Raw genomic sequence first — 19,422 nt, 5'->3', positions numbered from 1 at the left:
AGCCATTCTTCATTTAAATGGAATAACAAATCAGCTTTTGCAGGGTGGAAACAAGTAGGCTGGGGGGCCACAAACACACCCAGGACAATACAGACGTCTTTAAAATGATCTAACCGTACACACACAAAGGCAAAGCTCTATGCTATTTCCACTGTGCTGGGAGCTGTCCAGCATTAGTGGTGCTGAAGATGTTGAGGCTGTGTAGCAGCCGAACAGCAGCAAATGTAGCTATCCACCTTCTCTCTCTACACTGCATTTCTGAAACTGAAGCAAGTGCTGCCTGAAATATACTGATCAAAATATTAACACCACATATCAGATCTTGATGAATGAAATATTTAAGTTAACATACACTATATGTGCAAAAATACTGAGTCACCTACACATTACATCTACTGGAGGACCAAGGTCCATGGAAACCATGCCATGGAGCTCTCGGTGCACGGTGTTTGTGTTGATGTTATTTGCCACTGTGCAATTATTGAATCATCAGAGCCCTGGCAACCTTTACACACAACACACCTCAGCACTCAGCGACCCTTCTCTGTAACTTTATGTGGTCTTCAATTTTGTGGTTGAGTTGCTGCAGTTCCTAAATGCTTCCACTCTAAAATAATTCCACTAACAGGTGATTGTGGAATATCTAAGAGCAAAAAAACCCCCTGTGAATTGTCTTATTGTAACAAAGGGATCCTGCCGCAATATTGCACTCAAATTCAGTAAGTAAAATAATGTAATTTGTTGAAAACAACGGTTAGTGGAATCTAAAGTGCAATTCAAAATCATACCAAAAATCTAAATTAAATTGCTCAAGTGTTGCTTCATTGTTTTAAGAAGTTTATATGTTGCTATTCTATTAAAGTGGTGAGCTGGGCAAAATGACATTAAAACCATTAGACAAACATTTCACGTGCAGACTGATCTGATTAGATTTATAGTCCATCAACATTTTCTTTTAACAAGTCTAAAATTATTTGTTATATAGTGATAGGATGAGGGGGAAACTGTCATGGTCTGCGAGGGCAGACCGTATGGAGTGAGTTGAGGACCCAAGAGCAGACAGAGGCGAGGAGACGAAACTGAACTTAACAAAAAGCGAGCCTTTATTTAGGGCTGAAAACTCACGGAAAAAACAACAACAAAGTAACTGAGGGAAAACCTGAACATAGACTAGGAAACTATGACTCTTACTGAGAATTTAGACTATGACTAAACAATATACAAACTATGGCTGGGAAACTATGACAAGGGGTAGGGGAGATAACACAGACGACACGACGATGAACAAAGGAAGACTGAGGACTTAAATACACACATAAGGTGATCAGGGGAAGTGGAGACACATGAGAACACAGCTGACTAGAATGAAACATAATGACAATACAGAGGAGAGTAACACTAACTACAATGAACAAAGAACACCAGACTCTTCCAAAATAAAACAGGAAACATGGAGACATAGACATGAACTTAACATAACCGCATAGACAAGAAACATGACACGTAGACGCAGGAACCAGGGAGACTAAGTACAGGGGGAGATGACAGAAACAACTAAAAAATAAGGACTAACTAGCAACCTAGAAATTAACTGGATCGAAAATGAATACAAAAATACCTAAAACTCAAACACGGGGTCACACGACCCAGTACCATGACAGAAACTGATGCGCAGTGCCTGAAAACTAACTAGTTTCAGACTTTATTTTAAGCAAATGACTATTAATCAATGAACCTGCAATATAAGACTTTCCCTGCAATTACATAAAATGCATAATTTAATGTAAATACTAAAAATTAAGGAAAAATTATCTTCTTTTTTTTTGCAGCCCAGAAACAAATGAAGACAGGATGGTTTCAAAGACAAAAAAAGATTTCCCATTTCCTTCTCTGCTCCTCTACTTTTGGAGCATCTAATACAATTATTGGGCCATAAATACAGTATTTTTTATTAAATAAATGACATGTAACAAGAAAGGCTCTGTAATATATTAAAATAGTGCCTGGATTTATGTATGACTACTAAAAAGAGACTAATGTAAGTACTCAAGAAATAGTGGCAGTTTAAGGGTGGCCCATATATGAACGGGTATAAAAGAAGTATAATAATTTATCATCTTAATGCTATTTCTTTTTCAAGACTCTTCACTGATACTTGTGCCCTGAATAGAGAGAAAGCACTGAAATGAGACCTTATTCTCAGTGTGGACACATAAGTACATTAGATGAAGTACTCTTCTGGTTTTTTTAGATAAAGAAAGAGTACTTTTGCCTCTTCTAATGGTATACTCCCTTAGCTCTTCCTAAAAGAAGTGCCCCTATAATGCACTGTAGGATATTCAAACCCGAGTCGTCAGAGTTTCTAAAACTTTCTACAGTTCTGCAATAGTTATTTAGAATCCACCAGTCAGTCTCTATTTTATTTCTTTTTGCTTTTTTCAGTCTTGTTTTTCTCATATTTTGCACAAGCACAGGCCTGCAAGCACATACAAAGGAAAACGTCACATCCATATATATTTCCTATGTCTACGCATTTTGACATAACAAAGTAATGTCATGAACTGCATTGTAGTAACAACGGTGGCATTATGAAGGCTTTCTTTAAAACACAACAAAACACTTTTATTGCACAAAATGACACATTGTACATGTGTGTTCATTATGATGGAGACATTTGTTAGATAGGTTTATAGTCTTAAATGGTAATTATGTGACAATTTATCTTAGGCCATATTAAAAGTATTCCAAAAGTAATATAACAAATTATTTTCTGTGGAGACTAATTAAGTAACATAGTGCATTACATTTTTTAAAATAATGAGCAATGTGTAATACGTTTCAAAAGCAAAACAAATATCTTGTGATTCCACAAAAGACCATTTTCATCCATTTGCTCTGTGATTGTGAATTAATGAGTCTGAGAGGAGGAAACAAACTAACTAATGAACCAAACACTGGTACGTAAGAGGCAAAATTCCAATCAACTTTGAAATGAATGAATACATTTACAAGGAAAATCTACGCATTTTAATAAATAATGGCCTACATTTCCAAAATTAAATACAACAAGCTCACTATAGTGAAAGGTGTAGCAGTAGGGGTGATGTAGACAGCAATAAACTTTCATTTGTCTATTTTGCACTTCCTGGTGAACAAAGATATATCCATACTTCTTTATTTATTGACATTTGTTGTTTTCTTCTGAATAGGTCATTTTACTGTAACCTCTCCTCAAAGTCTGGAAGGATGGTTTGTGATAACGTGTTGATTTGGGGACAAAATCAGGTGTATTTATTTACTGATAAATCCAATTGCAATGTAGCCTGTAATTTGATTATGTAATCTTCTCCAGGCATAACAGTACCATGGCATATTAGAGGGAAACAAATACGAGAAACAGAGCCAAGATTAAAGTAATAAATTTTACTTTTAGTTCTTTAAAACTATGGCAGAGTTATTTGCGCTAATGGGATCCAATTTTAGAGGCGTATACTATAAGATCTCTGTTGACACAAAACATTTAGCATAATTTGGGCCAAGGTAACTTAACCTATGTCCTTAGTTTCTGATTATCTTTCAGTGCAACAAACAGCATGCTCTTTCTCGCTGGAACATCAGCTTTTTTTTTTAAACTTAATCCACTTTCCTGTTTACCTCTGTCTCCAGGAAGCGGCGAAGGGCCCTCTTTTTCTTAATGTTCTTCCGTCGCACAGACACTGCTACACTGAGTACCATGATCACCACCATGAAGAGTCCTCCGATTACGCCTGCTGCAATCAGAGGGGTTCTGAAGAAAAGACATTGGAGAAGGAAAGGGAAGAAAATACATAAAGAACAAAGGGCATGCAATGAAATTACAGAAAAGGAAGAATGTTACTGGGTATCAGTAAAGAAGATCACACACAAGCACAAACTAAACTAAAAATACATCAAGCAAACATCGGGCTAATATAAGCACAAAGATTAACACACATAACATGTTTCTACAATATATATCCATGTGGCCGATCCCTTAAAAACCTCTTCACCTTCGGTTTTTGTGTATTTTCCCACTAAGCTTCATGTGGTAACAAATATCCCTCCATGCCCTCTCATTAAAATCGGGGCTGAGATCAAAAACATGGAAATAATCTTCAAAGAGAATCCTCAGAACCACGCTGATGCTGTCACTTGAAATGAAGAATCTCAATATTTTTACTGATATGCACCTCAAACTGTCCGAGTTGGCTTTCTGATATACTCGGCCATGGCTGGTTTATTTGATCTATCGGAAGAACCGTTCATAATCAAAATAAGGATGTTATTCGGGGTTGTATATTACGGACTTCAAGGATACACCTCTATAAAATGATATCACATTCAGCCCTGTTCATGGGAAATGAAGAATGCTTTATCTCTCTGTCATCACAGTCTGTGGCTGCACAGGGGAAATCTCTATACATGTGATGGTTAAAAGAAAGGGGGTCTAACCAATGAAGACACGCGGGCACTATTACCTTACTTTAGATAGAGACAGGTGTCAAATTAAAGGGAAAAAAGCAGAAAAGGTGCAACACATTATTGTATAGTTATGCAATTATTATCCTAGCATGCTCCACTGAATTTCTAAAAATGTTGAGCAGGCACAATTGATTCAGATTTTGTAAAAAGATTGCAAGTGACTTTCAAGGAGGGTTTAATGTTTCAGTCCCATAGACTTCATTATTCATAAGTGCTTCAGTAGCACAGTGACTAAATTACAGATTGTTACATTTGTATTTAGAGCTATCAAAAAGACACAAGTACATAACTAGGGTCAGAAATTATGGTTGTACCCATTTAGTGACTCTGGTGTTTGGGCATTAGTGCAGTATGCAAGAGTTACTCTTCTTATGGTGACTGAAAGTTTCAATACAAGATGTAATAAGGCCATAAGCACTGCTGTGCACCAAAAGAATGGCACAGCCTGAACATTTGATCGCTGCAATGACCGAGTGTTGTGGCTATGCTGTGATCGGGGCTTTTTCTGGTGTCTATTTATCCTCTTAGCACTATCACTGAATCACAATTAACTTGAGTCAACTTGATCAACTTTATCCTATGATTTGTGACTGGAGCTGTTGTGGTGGCATCACACTATATGTTATCCTAGTCTTAATTTTACCCCAATCTGTGTCTTGGAACCAACAGTGAAGGAGAAAAAAAATACTCTAGATATATAAAACCTGTGGTTCTTTAGATTGTCCACTAAAGACTTTGGATAATTATAAAATGCCCTGGTGACTCCATGGCATCATCACGATTCTTTGGTGAAACAGCTTGATCGTTGCCAACATACACAGGTTTGTTTCTCGGAAAGAAGAGATTGAGGCCATTTTAAAATTGCTCTGAAGCTACAACCAGGTGATGTTTACCTTATTTTTGAGGCTTACTAATATCTGCAGATGCAACACACTTACTTTATTATTTACATGTGATATGTATATACAAAGATAGCAACACTGGTTTCTTGCTGCCACAATGAAATGATTAGGCAGCTAGTAAATTCAGTGCACCCGGGGGTGAAATGCACCAGCATATAATGCCTGTGAAGCCCTGCACTGCTTCTACAATCTGGGTTTTATATGGATTAAACAAATGAGATATGGTATAACGAGATGATTAGTGAGCTTTAGAGGTGCTGGTAGACTATTTTGGAAAATAATTTAGACTAATTGTTCTCCCCATTTCTCATCTTTATGCTGTTATCTATCTCTTGGTGTTACCTCCATATTTAATGGGCAGTTATGAAAGTGGTATCGATCTTCTCATCTAACTCTCAGCTAGACAGCAATGGTTTTTTTGTGTTTTTCTCCACAAAATATCAATAAAGTTCTTAAACAGAAAAGTTTAAGAGAGAGTGGTAAATGTAAATATTATGTTTGATTTCATTAACTTACGCACTGCAGTTTCACTATGGATACATTTCAAAGCAGAGGAATGAAGCTAATTTGTGTGAAATGAAAGCCACACGGTTAATTTTGTGCACGTCTTATTGTTATAGAATGAAAAGAAAACTGATGGTGAAAGACACCGTCAGCATGGCACTGGCAGTAGCTACATGAGGCTTTTCTCACAATGACAAATGTCATTTGGCATTGGGATAAACAGCTAATGTGCAATTCATTCTGTACACTCAAATTTGGTGGCTTTTGCACACTCAGCAGAAACTTGATAGCACTGGGTTGAATCTCCTGCCCTCAGAACTAGATCTAGATTTGAAACATTTCGACAAAACGATGGAAACACTCCTCACAGATTTGACGTCAGCTATACATTCATGTATGCAAAAATCCCAGTTCACTACAAAGGTGCTGTACTGGACTGAGATCTGGTGACTTCAAGGCCCTTTAAGAACTCACTGCTGTGTGTGAAACCAGTCGGAGATGGTGTGAGCTTTGTGGCATGGTCTGCTGCTTTCTGGTGAAGCAGCTATTGGAAGATGCATGTTCTATGGTCATAAAGGGATGGACATGAAAACAATACTCAGATAGGTTGTGGTGTTTAAATGATGCTCATTTGGCACTAAGGACCCTGAAGTGTGGGCTCCTTATCCCTCATCAAATTACACCACCACCACCAGCCAGAACTGTTAATAAAAGGCTGGATGGATCCATGTTTTCAGTTTTTTTTTAATATTGCCGCAGAAATCAAAATTCATCAAACCGGGAAAGATTTTTTCCTTCTATTGTATGATTTTATTGAGCCAATGCAACATGTAGTCTCACCTATCTGCTCTTAGCTGACAGGAGTGACACCTGGTCAGGGCTTCTGCTGCTCTAGCCAATGTGCTTCAAGGTTTGACATGCTGTGCATTTGGAATGGCTCTTCTGCATACCACAGATGTAACAAATGGTTATTTGACTTACTCTTGCCTTTTTGTCAGTTTGAAAAAGTATAGTTATTTTCCTCTAACTTCTGGCATCAACAAGGCATTTCACCCAGAGAACTGCTGCATATTTTTTTTCTTTTTCTTTTTTTTTCTCCATAAACCCTAGAGATGGCTATGTGGGAAAATCCCAGTAGATCAGCAATTTCTGAAATACTGCCATTAGAAGATTTTGTGTAAAAAAAAAAAAAAAGAAAAGAAAAGAAAAAGGCTTTGTGTAATGACATGACACTTTCAGCTATGCTCAAAAATGACACATCTAACAGTTAACAGATTTACTACTTGTGTGACACATCAGAGCAGGCAACTAGACCTGATAGCTGTGGCTACAGCTACATCCTGGCCAGAGATATCAGAGATCTGATAAAAGCTGATCTCTTCACAAGGTCGGCTGATAGTTACTTTCAGCCATCTGCTGCAGTCCCCATTCATCCTACTGGCAGTTTCCCAAATATTATTTCAGAAGCACACTTGTAGATTTAGTCTTTTGAAGGATATGACTTGTTTTTTTTGAGCTACAGTAGAAGCTTCAAGATACTGAATACTGATTGGTCAGTATCAGGCGGAATATACAGTAAATGCCTTTACAGTGATTATCTCTATGTGAATGTACGCTGTGCTGCAAGACGGTAAAAGCTTCTTTCGTTTCACTTTTTTTGACACCCACTTTGATAGTCATCTCATTACATTTACCTTTTACCTGAAATTTGTATATAGTATTCTTTTTGATGTGCTGGAAATCTCCATTGCAAAATAGTGAACTGCAGGCTGTTCCTCTTGCCTACCAGCCTCTTTTTTTAATCATCCCTCAAAACGCCACGCAACAATTTTTAGCACCACTTGATTCCAAACTGCTTCACTTATGAAGTCTTGAATCTATTTGCTGCAAACTATGAGCAGCATTTTCTTGCCTTTTCTCCCCCCAGCTTCAGAACAAATGCTAAAGCACAATCAATTTATCAACAAACAGGCACACACACACACACAACCGTGCACAGAGAAGCATTAAGGACCTCACAGGGATTTGGGGCCTTAGAGCTATCCATTAATCAGAGACTTTGCTTACTGTACGGTTCTTCTATGTGTGTGCGTGTGTGTACTTCTGTTTAAGTGCGTTTGTACGTAAGCACATAATAGAGGGATCCAAGAAAAGGAATTTTGTACCTGTCCATCCAGCCGATGCAGTCTTGAAGTCTCGGTCCAATGCACCTTAGTAAATAAATACAGGACAAATGCTGTATTTTATCCTATTCAAACATTAATATCGCATATATAAAAATGTTACCATAACACACAGGCAGCCAAAATTAGCCAGAAAGTGTTGACCGTCAGAGATGTTTTTGCTTGCTCATTGTAGAGCAGATGTCAACACAACAACGATACCTTTTATATGATTAACGCGTTTTGCCTTAAGTGTGGCACAAATGTGAATAAAAGCCTTGTTGGCTACCATTTTTAGCCTTGCTTTAGAACTCACTAAGAGTTTACTTTTAGAGTGACAGATTACAAAGTTATACTGACTTCTAATGAAAACTAACCAAATCTGTTGGACGTTTCACCAGTCGCCTTGTGTTAATCTTTCAGTGGCATCACACGTCACATATACTGTCTCTGAAATTTAGTAGCTCTTTTGAATGTTTGGAAGCCTCCAGCTCTGTCTCTCTCCCACTCAGAATATATATCCCTCCCCCTCGATCAGCTTGTTGGGTTTTTTGCTGCTCTGAGAGCCGGCCCTGCTTATGAAGCTGTACCTGTGACAGTGTCAGCCTGGTGTTTTCCATTTACGACAACATTGTTATGCTTAAGTGAGCTGGATGCTGTCACTCACAAGAGGAGAAATAACACACAGGGAAGTGACATAAACTCCCGGTGGAATTAAATACAAAATGATGTCTTTCCAAACCTTGTTGAATATTACATTGAGCGATCAGTGGCTAGTGAGCAGTGGAGAGTGGCAGGGTATTAACTACCCTTACTTTCATTCTTTTTTCTCTTCAGGTTCATTTTCTGCTTCACTTCTCTATTTATCTCACATGTCTTGCAAGATGTAATTTTATGATAGCAGACTATGGCTGGCGAGAGCTTTGCGAGCTCGTGCTTTTCAACCGCTAAATATATGAAGGTCAAATTTCGCTTGCAATATGAGCATGAGAAAACATAGCATGAATATTCTGTTAGTAACTAGTCACTTTGGTAAAATAAATAAAACAGTGATGTAGCAACTGCTTGCGGGGCAAATGGTGTGCAAATCCACTTCTTGTGACGACGTTACTCTAAGCTGATTACTCCCCACATCTCGAACTTGTCCTTTTCCTGTCTGCACTTACCCTTGGGTGCAGTTAGCATGGCAGGGGTGGCATTCGTTGTTGGCTTCAGCGTACTTGAAGATGAAGCTGTTGGCACCTTGCAGGCCATCGGGACACTTTTCCACACAGTTTGGACCGTCTTTGAAATGAAGGCATTTCACACAATGCTCTGGGCCCTTCGTAAAAAGAAAAAAAAAAGGATTTTTATTGATTTATTTTTTGTTTGTTTAATTGTGAAAACCTTATTTTCCTACATGAAAACTTACCATGTATGGACCATAACTTGTTGTAAACTGATTTTGTCACATGTGCTAGATTTGTAAAATGAGAGTATGATTAGTTTTATCGCTGGTAAGTCTGACTCCCTCTTGACAGCTTTTTATCACTTGGTAAGGTGTCAGTTTCAGTGTCAGCATCCTTTGCTGGAAGTATAGACTGTTGATTTTTCTGATATCATTAAACAAATAGGAAGGATGTCAATGGAAAATTGTATTTAGTAGTCAGTATAATCTTTTAGTGATATAAGTTTGCTTATGGTAGGATGCTGTTTGTAGTTATTTGTATTAGGAAATGTTTAACCATGTATACTTAGAAGCATATAATTAATTGTGTAGTGACAGGATGTGTGCACCCCAGGAATGCACCCCCACGTCCTGGGAGCATGAGAGCTCGTACCTTGTCTTGTTGTTTATGGGGCCACACTCTGACCCCACACACACACATACACACACACACGCTCAATGGAGTATAAAATAAAGACCGGGGCAGTTCTCTCACTGGAGTCTCTTAGAGTGGAGGCTGCCCTTGCTAGCAAGAGGTTCTGTGTGTTTCTCTTCTCTGAGTCTTTACTGAAGAAGTGTTTTAGAACATTTTCCCTAACAAATGGTAAATGGTAAATGGCCTGTATTTATATAGCGCTTTTCTAGTCCCTAAGGACCCCAAAGCGCTTTACATATCCAGTCATCCACCCATTCACGCACACATTCACACACTGGTGATGGCAGCTACATTGTAGCCACAGCCACCCTGGGGCGCACTGACAGAGGCGAGGCTGCCGGACACTGGCGCCACCAGGCCCTCTGACCACCACCAGTAGGCAACGGGTGAAGTGTCTTGCCCAAGGACACAACGACCGAGGCTGTCCAAGCTGGGGCTCGAACCGGCAACCTTCCGATTACAAGGCGAACTCCCAACTCTTGAGCCACGATCGGACACAAAGGACAAATCTGTCAGGTTGAACAAACTGTGGGTTATTGTTAGTTACTTATGATTTTTCTTTTAAATCTGTGAAGCAGTGGAAGCTTAAGAGTGAAAACGCGATAACAAGCGGCAAAAGACAGAAAGTGGAACTGGTGGAGTGGAGGAGAGATGAGGAAAAAAAAAAAGGAAGTGCTGTGGAGTAATAAGCGAAGGAGAGAGACTGGACATGGACATTCAGATTTACAGAGAGAGTAAGGGTGAACAAGATATAGTGAGAGAGAGAGAGAGAGAGAGATAGATAGAGAGAGAGAGAGAGAGAGAGAGAACTGGGAGCAGAGGAAGAAAGCATACGAGCATCATAAAGCTGTGTGAGCAGAGCAGGCAGATAATAACCATCGCTCACAGCACACACAATGACCATAACAATCCGCCTAGAACAGGATTTATGGAGCTAATATAGGCGAAGGAGGGGGTAGGAAGGGAGAGGAAGAGAGGTGAAAGAATCTCACAGACGGGCCTCGAAACATCAGCAGGCCTAAAGAACATCGTACTTACAGACTATATACATACATAAGCACAAATGGTTGGAAAGCGAACAAACCGCCATAGCTTTGAGTCACATAAGCAACACTGATTTCTTACTTGTATCTACACAATAAATAACAAAAAATGACCCACAGACACAAAATTCTATGTGCCAACTTCAACAATAAAATCCATCCCAACTGAACTATTTAAGGACTCTTTGCAACACAAATTAAAGTTAGTCATGAAGTTACACAGGTTGAAAGTTTGCTCCACAGAAAACAATGCATTTCCAATGCATTGCTATACAGATGACATCAAGCATATTTATGACACTGACAGGGCACGCTAACATTTCTCTCATTTAAACTGATCTCCACTGGATCCTTTAAAATCTTCCCTTTCCCTGGCCTCAAAGTCCAGGCTCCATCATATCTTAATGACCTCATAGTGCAACACCCAAAAAGAGCACTTCACTCACAGAATGAAGGCTTAGTTGTAGTTCCAAGAGTTACCAAAAAGTACATCTAGAGGCAGAACATTCAGCTACAGCGTGCATGAAGGCAGACTCTCACCATTTTTTGGATTAAGCTCGAAACTTTCCTTATTGAGGAAGTTTTAAGTTAGGGTTCTTGCCTTTGAACCATCCTTTAGTTATGCTGCTGTAAGCTACAGGCTGCTAGAGGACCTCCAATGATTACCTGAGCACCTGCCATCTACTCTTGTCTCTGTAACTGCCCATGCATTTGTACGCTACTATTGCATGTCATTAACTTGGTGGCTTTTCCCTTTTGTAGTGTGTGTTCTTTTTTCCCTTCGTCTTCATTTTCTTCCAAAGTTAATTTCCTGAGCTTCATATTCCTGACCTGTTGTTTCAGGCTCCACTAATCCGCCAAATGTTTATTATTATATTGTTTGTTCTTAATTGTTTCTCTATGCTCTTCTTTTCTCTATTGCTTTTCCCTCAACCTAGCAGTTAGAGGCAGATGGCTACCCTTCTTCAGTCTGAATGTGTTAGAGGTTTCCTCTTCTTAAAAGTTTTTTTTTCTTTTTTGCTCCCACTGTCACAAAAAGAAATCGCTGGCTTTCACAGTATAATATTGTGAGATGTTTATCTTACAATGTCTGGCATAAAACTACACTGAACTGAACATTGTGCACGACAAATGCAGCTGAGAAAGAAAGACACATAAAAATAAATTTTCTTAGGAAAAGCCATATCTTTCCTTCTGTCTCTATGTGTATTATTGCTTTGTCAGTCAAATCAAAACAAGAAGTAGTGTTTTGCATAGACTTTATATGGATGCCTATGTACTAATGCCTCTGCATGTGCTCTTTATAGCTTCTGTGTGTGCGAAAATGTTCTCACCGTGAGTATAATTATGCAAAGTGAAAGTCTTGCTGCTCTCGCTGGCTTTAGCGTTGAGCTTGGCACTTTGATTTTCTGAGTGTCTTCCCACCCGTGGATATTTGTATGTATGTGTATGCACTTGTGGCATCACATCAACAAGCTAAATTATGTGACAGAGCAAGCAAATGGTGTTTGGTCCAACGGGGTATTGGGGCAACTAAAGCTCCAACCTAAGCATCCTGCTGTAAATATAAATTAGTCTGCCAGCACAAAAGAACGTGTGTAATACTCTTACAGTATAAGTGTATGCCTATTTTTTCCATCACTAGACACATGAACTTCAGGAGACACTTAAAAAAAAATCGATATTATGTATTATAACTATGCACATGTATATTTACTTGCTGTATGCTCAATCATTCAGGTAAGTAAATGCCAGAAAGTTGATTCTGTTCATCGTGACATAGTTTTCAGTGGGAGAAACGCTTCATCACTCAGCCAAATGTCATGACCACTGATCAATGGCCATGAGCACTATTCACACAGAGTTGAGAAATGACTGCAACCAAAGCACCATGAGATGGTGAAAGAATCCCCTTTGACAATTTATATATTAATAATCATGAAACTGACCTCACGGCCCATTTTTAGTCAGTGGTGCTAGTTTTAGTCATCATGCAAATGTACTGTTTATAAGACTGAGGAAACTTGCAGTCAGTTGACAGTAAGGAAGTCACTTGAATGAGTGGCGTAACATTCCTTCCGCTGACACTATTGTGTGTTATGTTTATACTATGGTCAGTGTTGGGGAGTAACGGAATACATATACCGCCGTTACGTATTTAAAATACAAAATATGAGTAACTGTATTCCGTTACAGTTACCGTTTAAAAAGGTGGTATTTAGAATACAGTTACTTTGTTGAAATAAATGGATTACACGGCGGTACTTTCCTGTTTCATATTGTCACAGGCCAGGACTGTTTGGGTTTTGTTTGACAGCTATGTTCTGTTGTTTCAGGCAGAAGCGTTATGGTTGCCATGGTTACAGGGTGACGCTCTCTCTCTGCGTGTTTCCTGGGTGAGAGAGCGCCTTTTTGTTGTTGTTGTTGTGCTAAGCTAACAGGCAGAATGCTACAGGTATAGCTCTAAAGAATGTAGCCTCATGGGCAGTGTAGTCCGTGCTGCAGGGAGAATGGACTGCCATACACGTTATGTGTCTGTGAGCGCGAGGAGGGAGAAAAAGGAAAAGTACGAGCTGTCATCGAGCAGAAACGGGAGCTGGAAGCATGTAAATATAATAATAACCACTGCAGCCAAGAAGAGTGCCTGAGGAGCCCAGTTGTAAGTAAGCTATTAAGACTCGACTGTAGGCTGTGTTCGTGTTTTCCTCCGAAACAATAAGTTCCGTTGGAGCAGCCTTTCAACGCCTCTCTCTGTCTCTGGCTAACAAAGTTGACCCAGACAACAAAGTAAAGCTATTTTTCGGCTACGAGCCCAACATGGAACCCACCATATTAGTCCGAGGTCCCTTTACTACGGTTCGGAGCCGTGGACCGTCAGTAACAGTAATAAATCACAGCAATAGTACATTCACGTAGTTGTAAACAGCATATATTAAATAATCCAAAGTATTCAGAATACGTTACTCTCATCGAGTAACGTAACGGAATACGTTACAGAATACATTTTGGGGCATGTATTCTGTAATCTGTAATGGAATACATTTTAAAAGTAACCTTCCCAACACTGACTATGGTCATAGATGGCTACTGCATAGTGTCAGAGAGAGGATGGGTATTTCAGACATTCAAGATTAAGAGTTAAGTTCAAAGTGCTGCAGAGAGTCATTTATAAGTTGATAATAGGATAATAAGTCCATCCATCCTTTTAACCACTTATCCAATTTAGGGTCATGGGGGCGCTGTAGCCTAAACCAGCTTTCACAGGGCAAGAGGCTCTGAAAGCTTCTAACTGGTCCGCTTCACTCCATCACTTTTCTCAGCGTATGACAAAGCTTTCCTAAACTGGCTGGGAGACATAATGTCTCCAGTGTGTCCTGGGTCTGCCTGAAATCTCCTTACAGTTGTATCTGATGTAAATACCTGGTATAGGAAGTATTCAGAAGGTGCCCTAGTGAAATGGGCAACACCTCAGCTTGCTTCTTTAGATGTTGAAGAGTAGCTGCTGCACTTTCAGCTCCCCTCAAATGGTTGAGCTCTGTGTTTTGTATCTAACGTAGAACCCAGATACCGTTTGGAAGTTCATATCTGCTGCTTGTTTCTGTAATTTTTGCTAACCAGCATCTGTTGCTAAAGTTGTGTACTGTATAGAAATGCAGAGTAAATCAACAGTCCACATCACTGCAGATGCTGCACCAATCCATCAGTAACATGGCCCTGAAAAACTTAAACTCCTCCATCTGAGGCAGCAAATAATTCCTAACCTGGAGTGGGAAGACCAGCGTTTTCCATCTTTATAATATATACAGTGAAGTTTGGATGCTGCTCACAGTTTATACTGTGTGCTTCTTCATCTGTTTGGCAGATTTGGAATTTACAAACACTAAACTTGTCCTCCTTTTTAAACTTACACTTACAAGAAATATGATGGGCTGTATTGGGCTTAAAAAGATCAGTTATGACAGGAAAAAAACACTCTTGGATTTTCAGGTTATAAAATTATATTATTGGTTTATTTTCAGATCTATTTTCGAATGTGTATTTTAGCTTTGTGAGATTTTCAGTCTGATATCAACATGACTTTGGCTTAACTGCCTGTTGTAAAAATGAATGAATGTTCCACTCTTTGAATGATTTGAGCGTGTTTGTATATCTAATAAAAATCATAAACACACTAGATCTACCATCAGCTCTTATTTGGTCCACAGAATAGCCTATAATTATGAATATTATGAGAAATTCAGTCTTTATACTTTAGACTGCATTAACTCCATTAGATCGCTCTCTGTAAGCTGTAAGCAATTACTCTCTGTAGTTATAACATGATTGCTGTAATCCATTTGGATTCCCATGCTGCACATATGAGATCGACACACGCTCCAACAGGTTGAAGGATTATTCCAATCTTAGATCATTTCAGACGACCTTTATTTCGGACAATAAGAATGTGGCTCCTGCAGCTACTCATTTCACATCTGCTCTATTCAAGGAGTTCATGCATAATTGTTTTGAATGCAATATTTGTTCTCAAAAGTTGGACTGGAAAGGTCTTTGGGTGATTTTATTGTACTGAAACTGGGCTGGGGACTTTTGAGGCATGAAGTGGATAACCAAGACAATGAAAACAACAAATCTACTTCAGCAACAGCATTTGAGCCAACAATAATTTATGTGTTCCTTTTTTTCCCCCTTCCGAACTATGTGAACCGGCTGGCTATCATCTAATGATTAAGGGCCAAATTTACTAAGTGGGGCAAATTAGTTTGAGGCCACAACTGCAAAAAAATATGTGGATAGTAGCAGAAAGTTACTAACAATGCCCTAATTTATAAACACAGATACATCCAATTAATTTCAATAGTGACCCGCATTCTACAGAGAGCAGCGCAAATTAGCGAGTCAACAACAAGCAGACCTGATGAGGGAAAGACTAATATACTAATCAAAATGATACACTGTAAGAGGGGCTGACAGGACAACACACAACATCCTGATTCGTCTCCAGGTTAATGAAGTTACTGTAACTATGCAACGCATGTAAACGTGTGCATTGCCAATAATTTTCTACGTTCCATGTGAAGCTAATTATCTATATCACACTTAAAATATATTGTAAAGAAATAAACCAAAACTCTGAACATCACCTGCTCTTAACCAGGTTACGTGTTCAGCATAAGTTACCGTAGTGATTTAGCCAGGTCTTGAATGGAGTCAAGTTTAGATTTCATACATGATCGGTCAATACTACGCTGGCTTCCAGTGCCAAAAACATTTTCAAAAGGATTCAGCAAACAAATCTGTTTATTTCCGTTGTGTCTTATACACTTAATCACAAACAATATTGTTGTTTTTGTTGTGCGTGTCTGAGTTGGGATGGCAAGACGGGGGGTTGGAGGGGTTCCACACTTCTAAACTATAGTGATCAAGACTGTCAGACAGGGTGTGATGGGATACAAAAGACAGCACAAGGACCCGTTGGCTTACATCTGTCCCGAATCATCCATTTCTCTGAAACAGCAAGATAAGATTTTAAGAGAAAGAGCAGGGTCAGGGGACTGATGTGGCTGTGGGTGTTGTATTCACAAGAGACAGAGAAATGAAGGTCAGGAATTTCACTCTCCCCCTTTTTTAATATTTTATTTGCAGCTGCTACCAAAAGAATCTTCCAATAATTTGATGGGTTTTTTTTAAATAGTGCACAGTTAAAGTTTGTTGGGAATACAAATATACTTCCTTATTCTGACCTTTTTATTTATTTGTTTAGTTATTATTTTATTACAACAACTCCAACCTCCAATGTTTCTTTTATGTTATCATGGTATCTGTCATGTTTTGGTTTGATTATACATCGAAGTAAAGTTCATTTTTCAAAAATACAGTATTGTTACTGTCTTACTACTTATGATGCACAATATTCTCGCGCTCCTCAGAAGCATATTTGAATTGTTTAAACAGCCCCGTTCACTTTCTATATTAAGAATACATGTATGAACATAATGATTTGATCTGCCTTAAAATTGTTGTATGTAATAGAAAACTTACCGGCCCAAGACAGGTCAAAGAGTCACCGTCAGCTCTTTCACACTGGGCATCACACTCTACGCACACTGACCCACTGGCATATTCTCGAATATCCCTGACAGAAATGGAGAAAAGTGAGAGAAAGAGTCAGTCTGATGGATGACAAGAGAAAGACAAACATTAATTTGAAACAAGTTGGGGCCCAAAACATATTTTTTTGATAGCAGAAGCAACCACTTTAGTTAAATGTGTCTCTTTGCTGGGGTAGTTGGTGTAAAGAAAACAGCACTAATATTTCTTTTTTAACCGAACTGATATGTCCTTGTAAAAAGTATGTCAACTCAGCTCTTTATTTGTAGGGACAGCATGTGTATATACACATATACAAACAAAACAATGCAATGACCTTTTCTTTATGTAAAGCACATTTGTGAATTAGTGTTGTTGCTTTTAATGACTGATCAATCAATTCAGAGTGGAGGGAACCCTGCCAAGAGCAATAATATACTATAATATACTATATTATAGTATATAATACACACACACACACATAAACATACATACAACTGTGATACCCACAAGCATTATTACCTGTTAGCTATCCTTAATAGTGAAACCAGCACTCAGGGGGTCAGTGCTGTTAAAAGGTTCAGGACCTGGGAGGGGTGCTGCATTTTCAAAAATCAATCAAATAAAGTGTCTTGTTGTTCACTTTCTCCAATCCCTTTATAATTGCGCAACACCAGAGTGGCCTAGAAAAAGGCATTAAATTTGACCAAACTGCTACTAAGTTGGCACTTTGCCTTCGTCACTACAGGAGAAGAAAATTAAATTGGGGTACTTTTTTTGGCCAGTGAGGAAACACAGAATGTTCTTGGCTATAGAAATACATTTTGCTAACCCAGTGGGAACGAAATCATATTACTATTAATTATGCTTCATCGGCCTTCATAAAACCTTCCAAGAGGCAAGGAAGGTAAGCTTTTGTCGGAGCGCATGCTGTTTGGGATAATAAAGGCTGAAATGTAGCTGGAAGATATCATGGATACTTACGGTTTATAGGGCATTGCATAATGTTCTGGTATGATATGTTTTCCTGTATTTGCTGTATTCCTTTTACTTTCTGTTTGTTATAGGGAAAGAAAAAGCAATACACTTCAAGTGAATGAAAATAAATAGTGTTCCTGTTTAATTTGATTTTAGTTTATTTACATTTTGTAGAAACTCTAAGAAATTGCCCTTGATAAGGTACTTGAACCTCACAATGATCATGTCTGGTAAATGGTAAATTGACTGATTCTTATATATCGTTTTTCTACTCTTCTTCAGCACTCAGTGTTTATTTAACACGTCTCATTCACCCGTTCACACACAAATTCATACAAGCACTTTTTTCTATGTACAGGGAGTGCAGAATTATTAGGCAAATAAGTATTTTGTCCACATCATCCTCTTCATGCATGTTGTCTTACTCCAAGCTATATAGGCTCGAAAGCCTACTACCAATTAAGCATATTAGGTGATGTGCATCTCTGTAATGAGAAGGGGTGTGGTCTCATGACATCAACACCCTATATCAGGTGTGCATAATTATTAGGCAACTTCCTTTCCTTTGGCAAAACGGGTCAAAAGAAGGACTTGACAGGCTCAGAAAAGTCAAAAATAGTGAGATATCTTGCAGAGGGATGCAGCAGTCTCAAAATTGCAAAGCTTCTGAAGCGTGATCATCGAACAATCAAGCGTTTCATTCAAAATAGTCAACAGGGTCGCAAGAAGCGTGTGGAAAAACCAAGGCGCAAAATAACTGCCCATGAACTGAGAAAAGTCAAGCGTGCAGCTGCCAAGATGCCACTTGCCACCAGTTTGGCCATATTTCAGAGCTGCAACATCACTGGAGTGCCCAAAAGCACAAGGTGTGCAATACTCAGAGACATGGCCAAGGTAAGAAAGGCTGAAAGACGACCACCACTGAACAAGACACACAAGCTGAAACGTCAAGACTGGGCCAAGAAATATCTCAAGACTGGTTTTTCTAAGGTTCTATGGACTGATGAAATGAGAGTGAGTCTTGATGGGCCAGATGGATGGGCCCGTGGCTGGATTGGTAAAGGGCAGAGAGCTCCAGTCCGACTCAGACGCCAGCAAGGTGGAGGTGGAGTACTGGTTTGGGCTGGTATCATCAAAGATGAGCTTGTGGGGCCTTTTCGGGTTGAGGATGGAGTCAAGCTAAACTCCCAGTCCTACTGCCAGTTTCTGGAAGACACCTTCTTCAAGCAGTGGTACAGGAAGAAGTCTGCATCCTTCAAGAAAAACATGATTTCCATGCAGGACAATGCTCCATCACACGCGTCCAAGTACTCCACAGCGTGGCTGCCAAGAAAGGGTATAAAAGAAGAAAAACTAATGACATGGCCACCTTGTTCACCTGATC

At 39.1% G+C, this 19,422-nt stretch overlaps 1 protein-coding gene across 2 annotated transcripts in view; it reads right to left on the bottom strand.

The window, feature by feature from the left end:
- The window catches only part of erbb4b (erb-b2 receptor tyrosine kinase 4b), a 341,570-nt gene that overhangs the window by 56,053 nt on the left and 266,095 nt on the right, over positions 1–19,422 (bottom strand). For both annotated transcript variants that reach the window (XM_085434270.1, XM_085434269.1), the window contains 4 exons: positions 17,013–17,106; positions 9,235–9,389; positions 8,072–8,116; positions 3,655–3,787 (listed from right to left, as the gene is read on the bottom strand). In XM_085434270.1, the coding sequence (XP_085290396.1) occupies positions 3,655–3,787; positions 8,072–8,116; positions 9,235–9,389; positions 17,013–17,106 (427 nt within the window). The remainder of the gene's footprint in view (positions 1–3,654; positions 3,788–8,071; positions 8,117–9,234; positions 9,390–17,012; positions 17,107–19,422) is intronic.

The sequence above is a fragment of the Copadichromis virginalis genome, linkage group LG16, assembly GCF_057382275.1.
Source record: "Copadichromis virginalis isolate Kocher_CV1m ecotype Utaka linkage group LG16, C_Virginalis_male_GT1.1, whole genome shotgun sequence".
Taxonomy (NCBI): domain Eukaryota; kingdom Metazoa; phylum Chordata; class Actinopteri; order Cichliformes; family Cichlidae; genus Copadichromis; species Copadichromis virginalis.
This window is presented reverse-complemented; position numbering and strand designations above follow the sequence as displayed.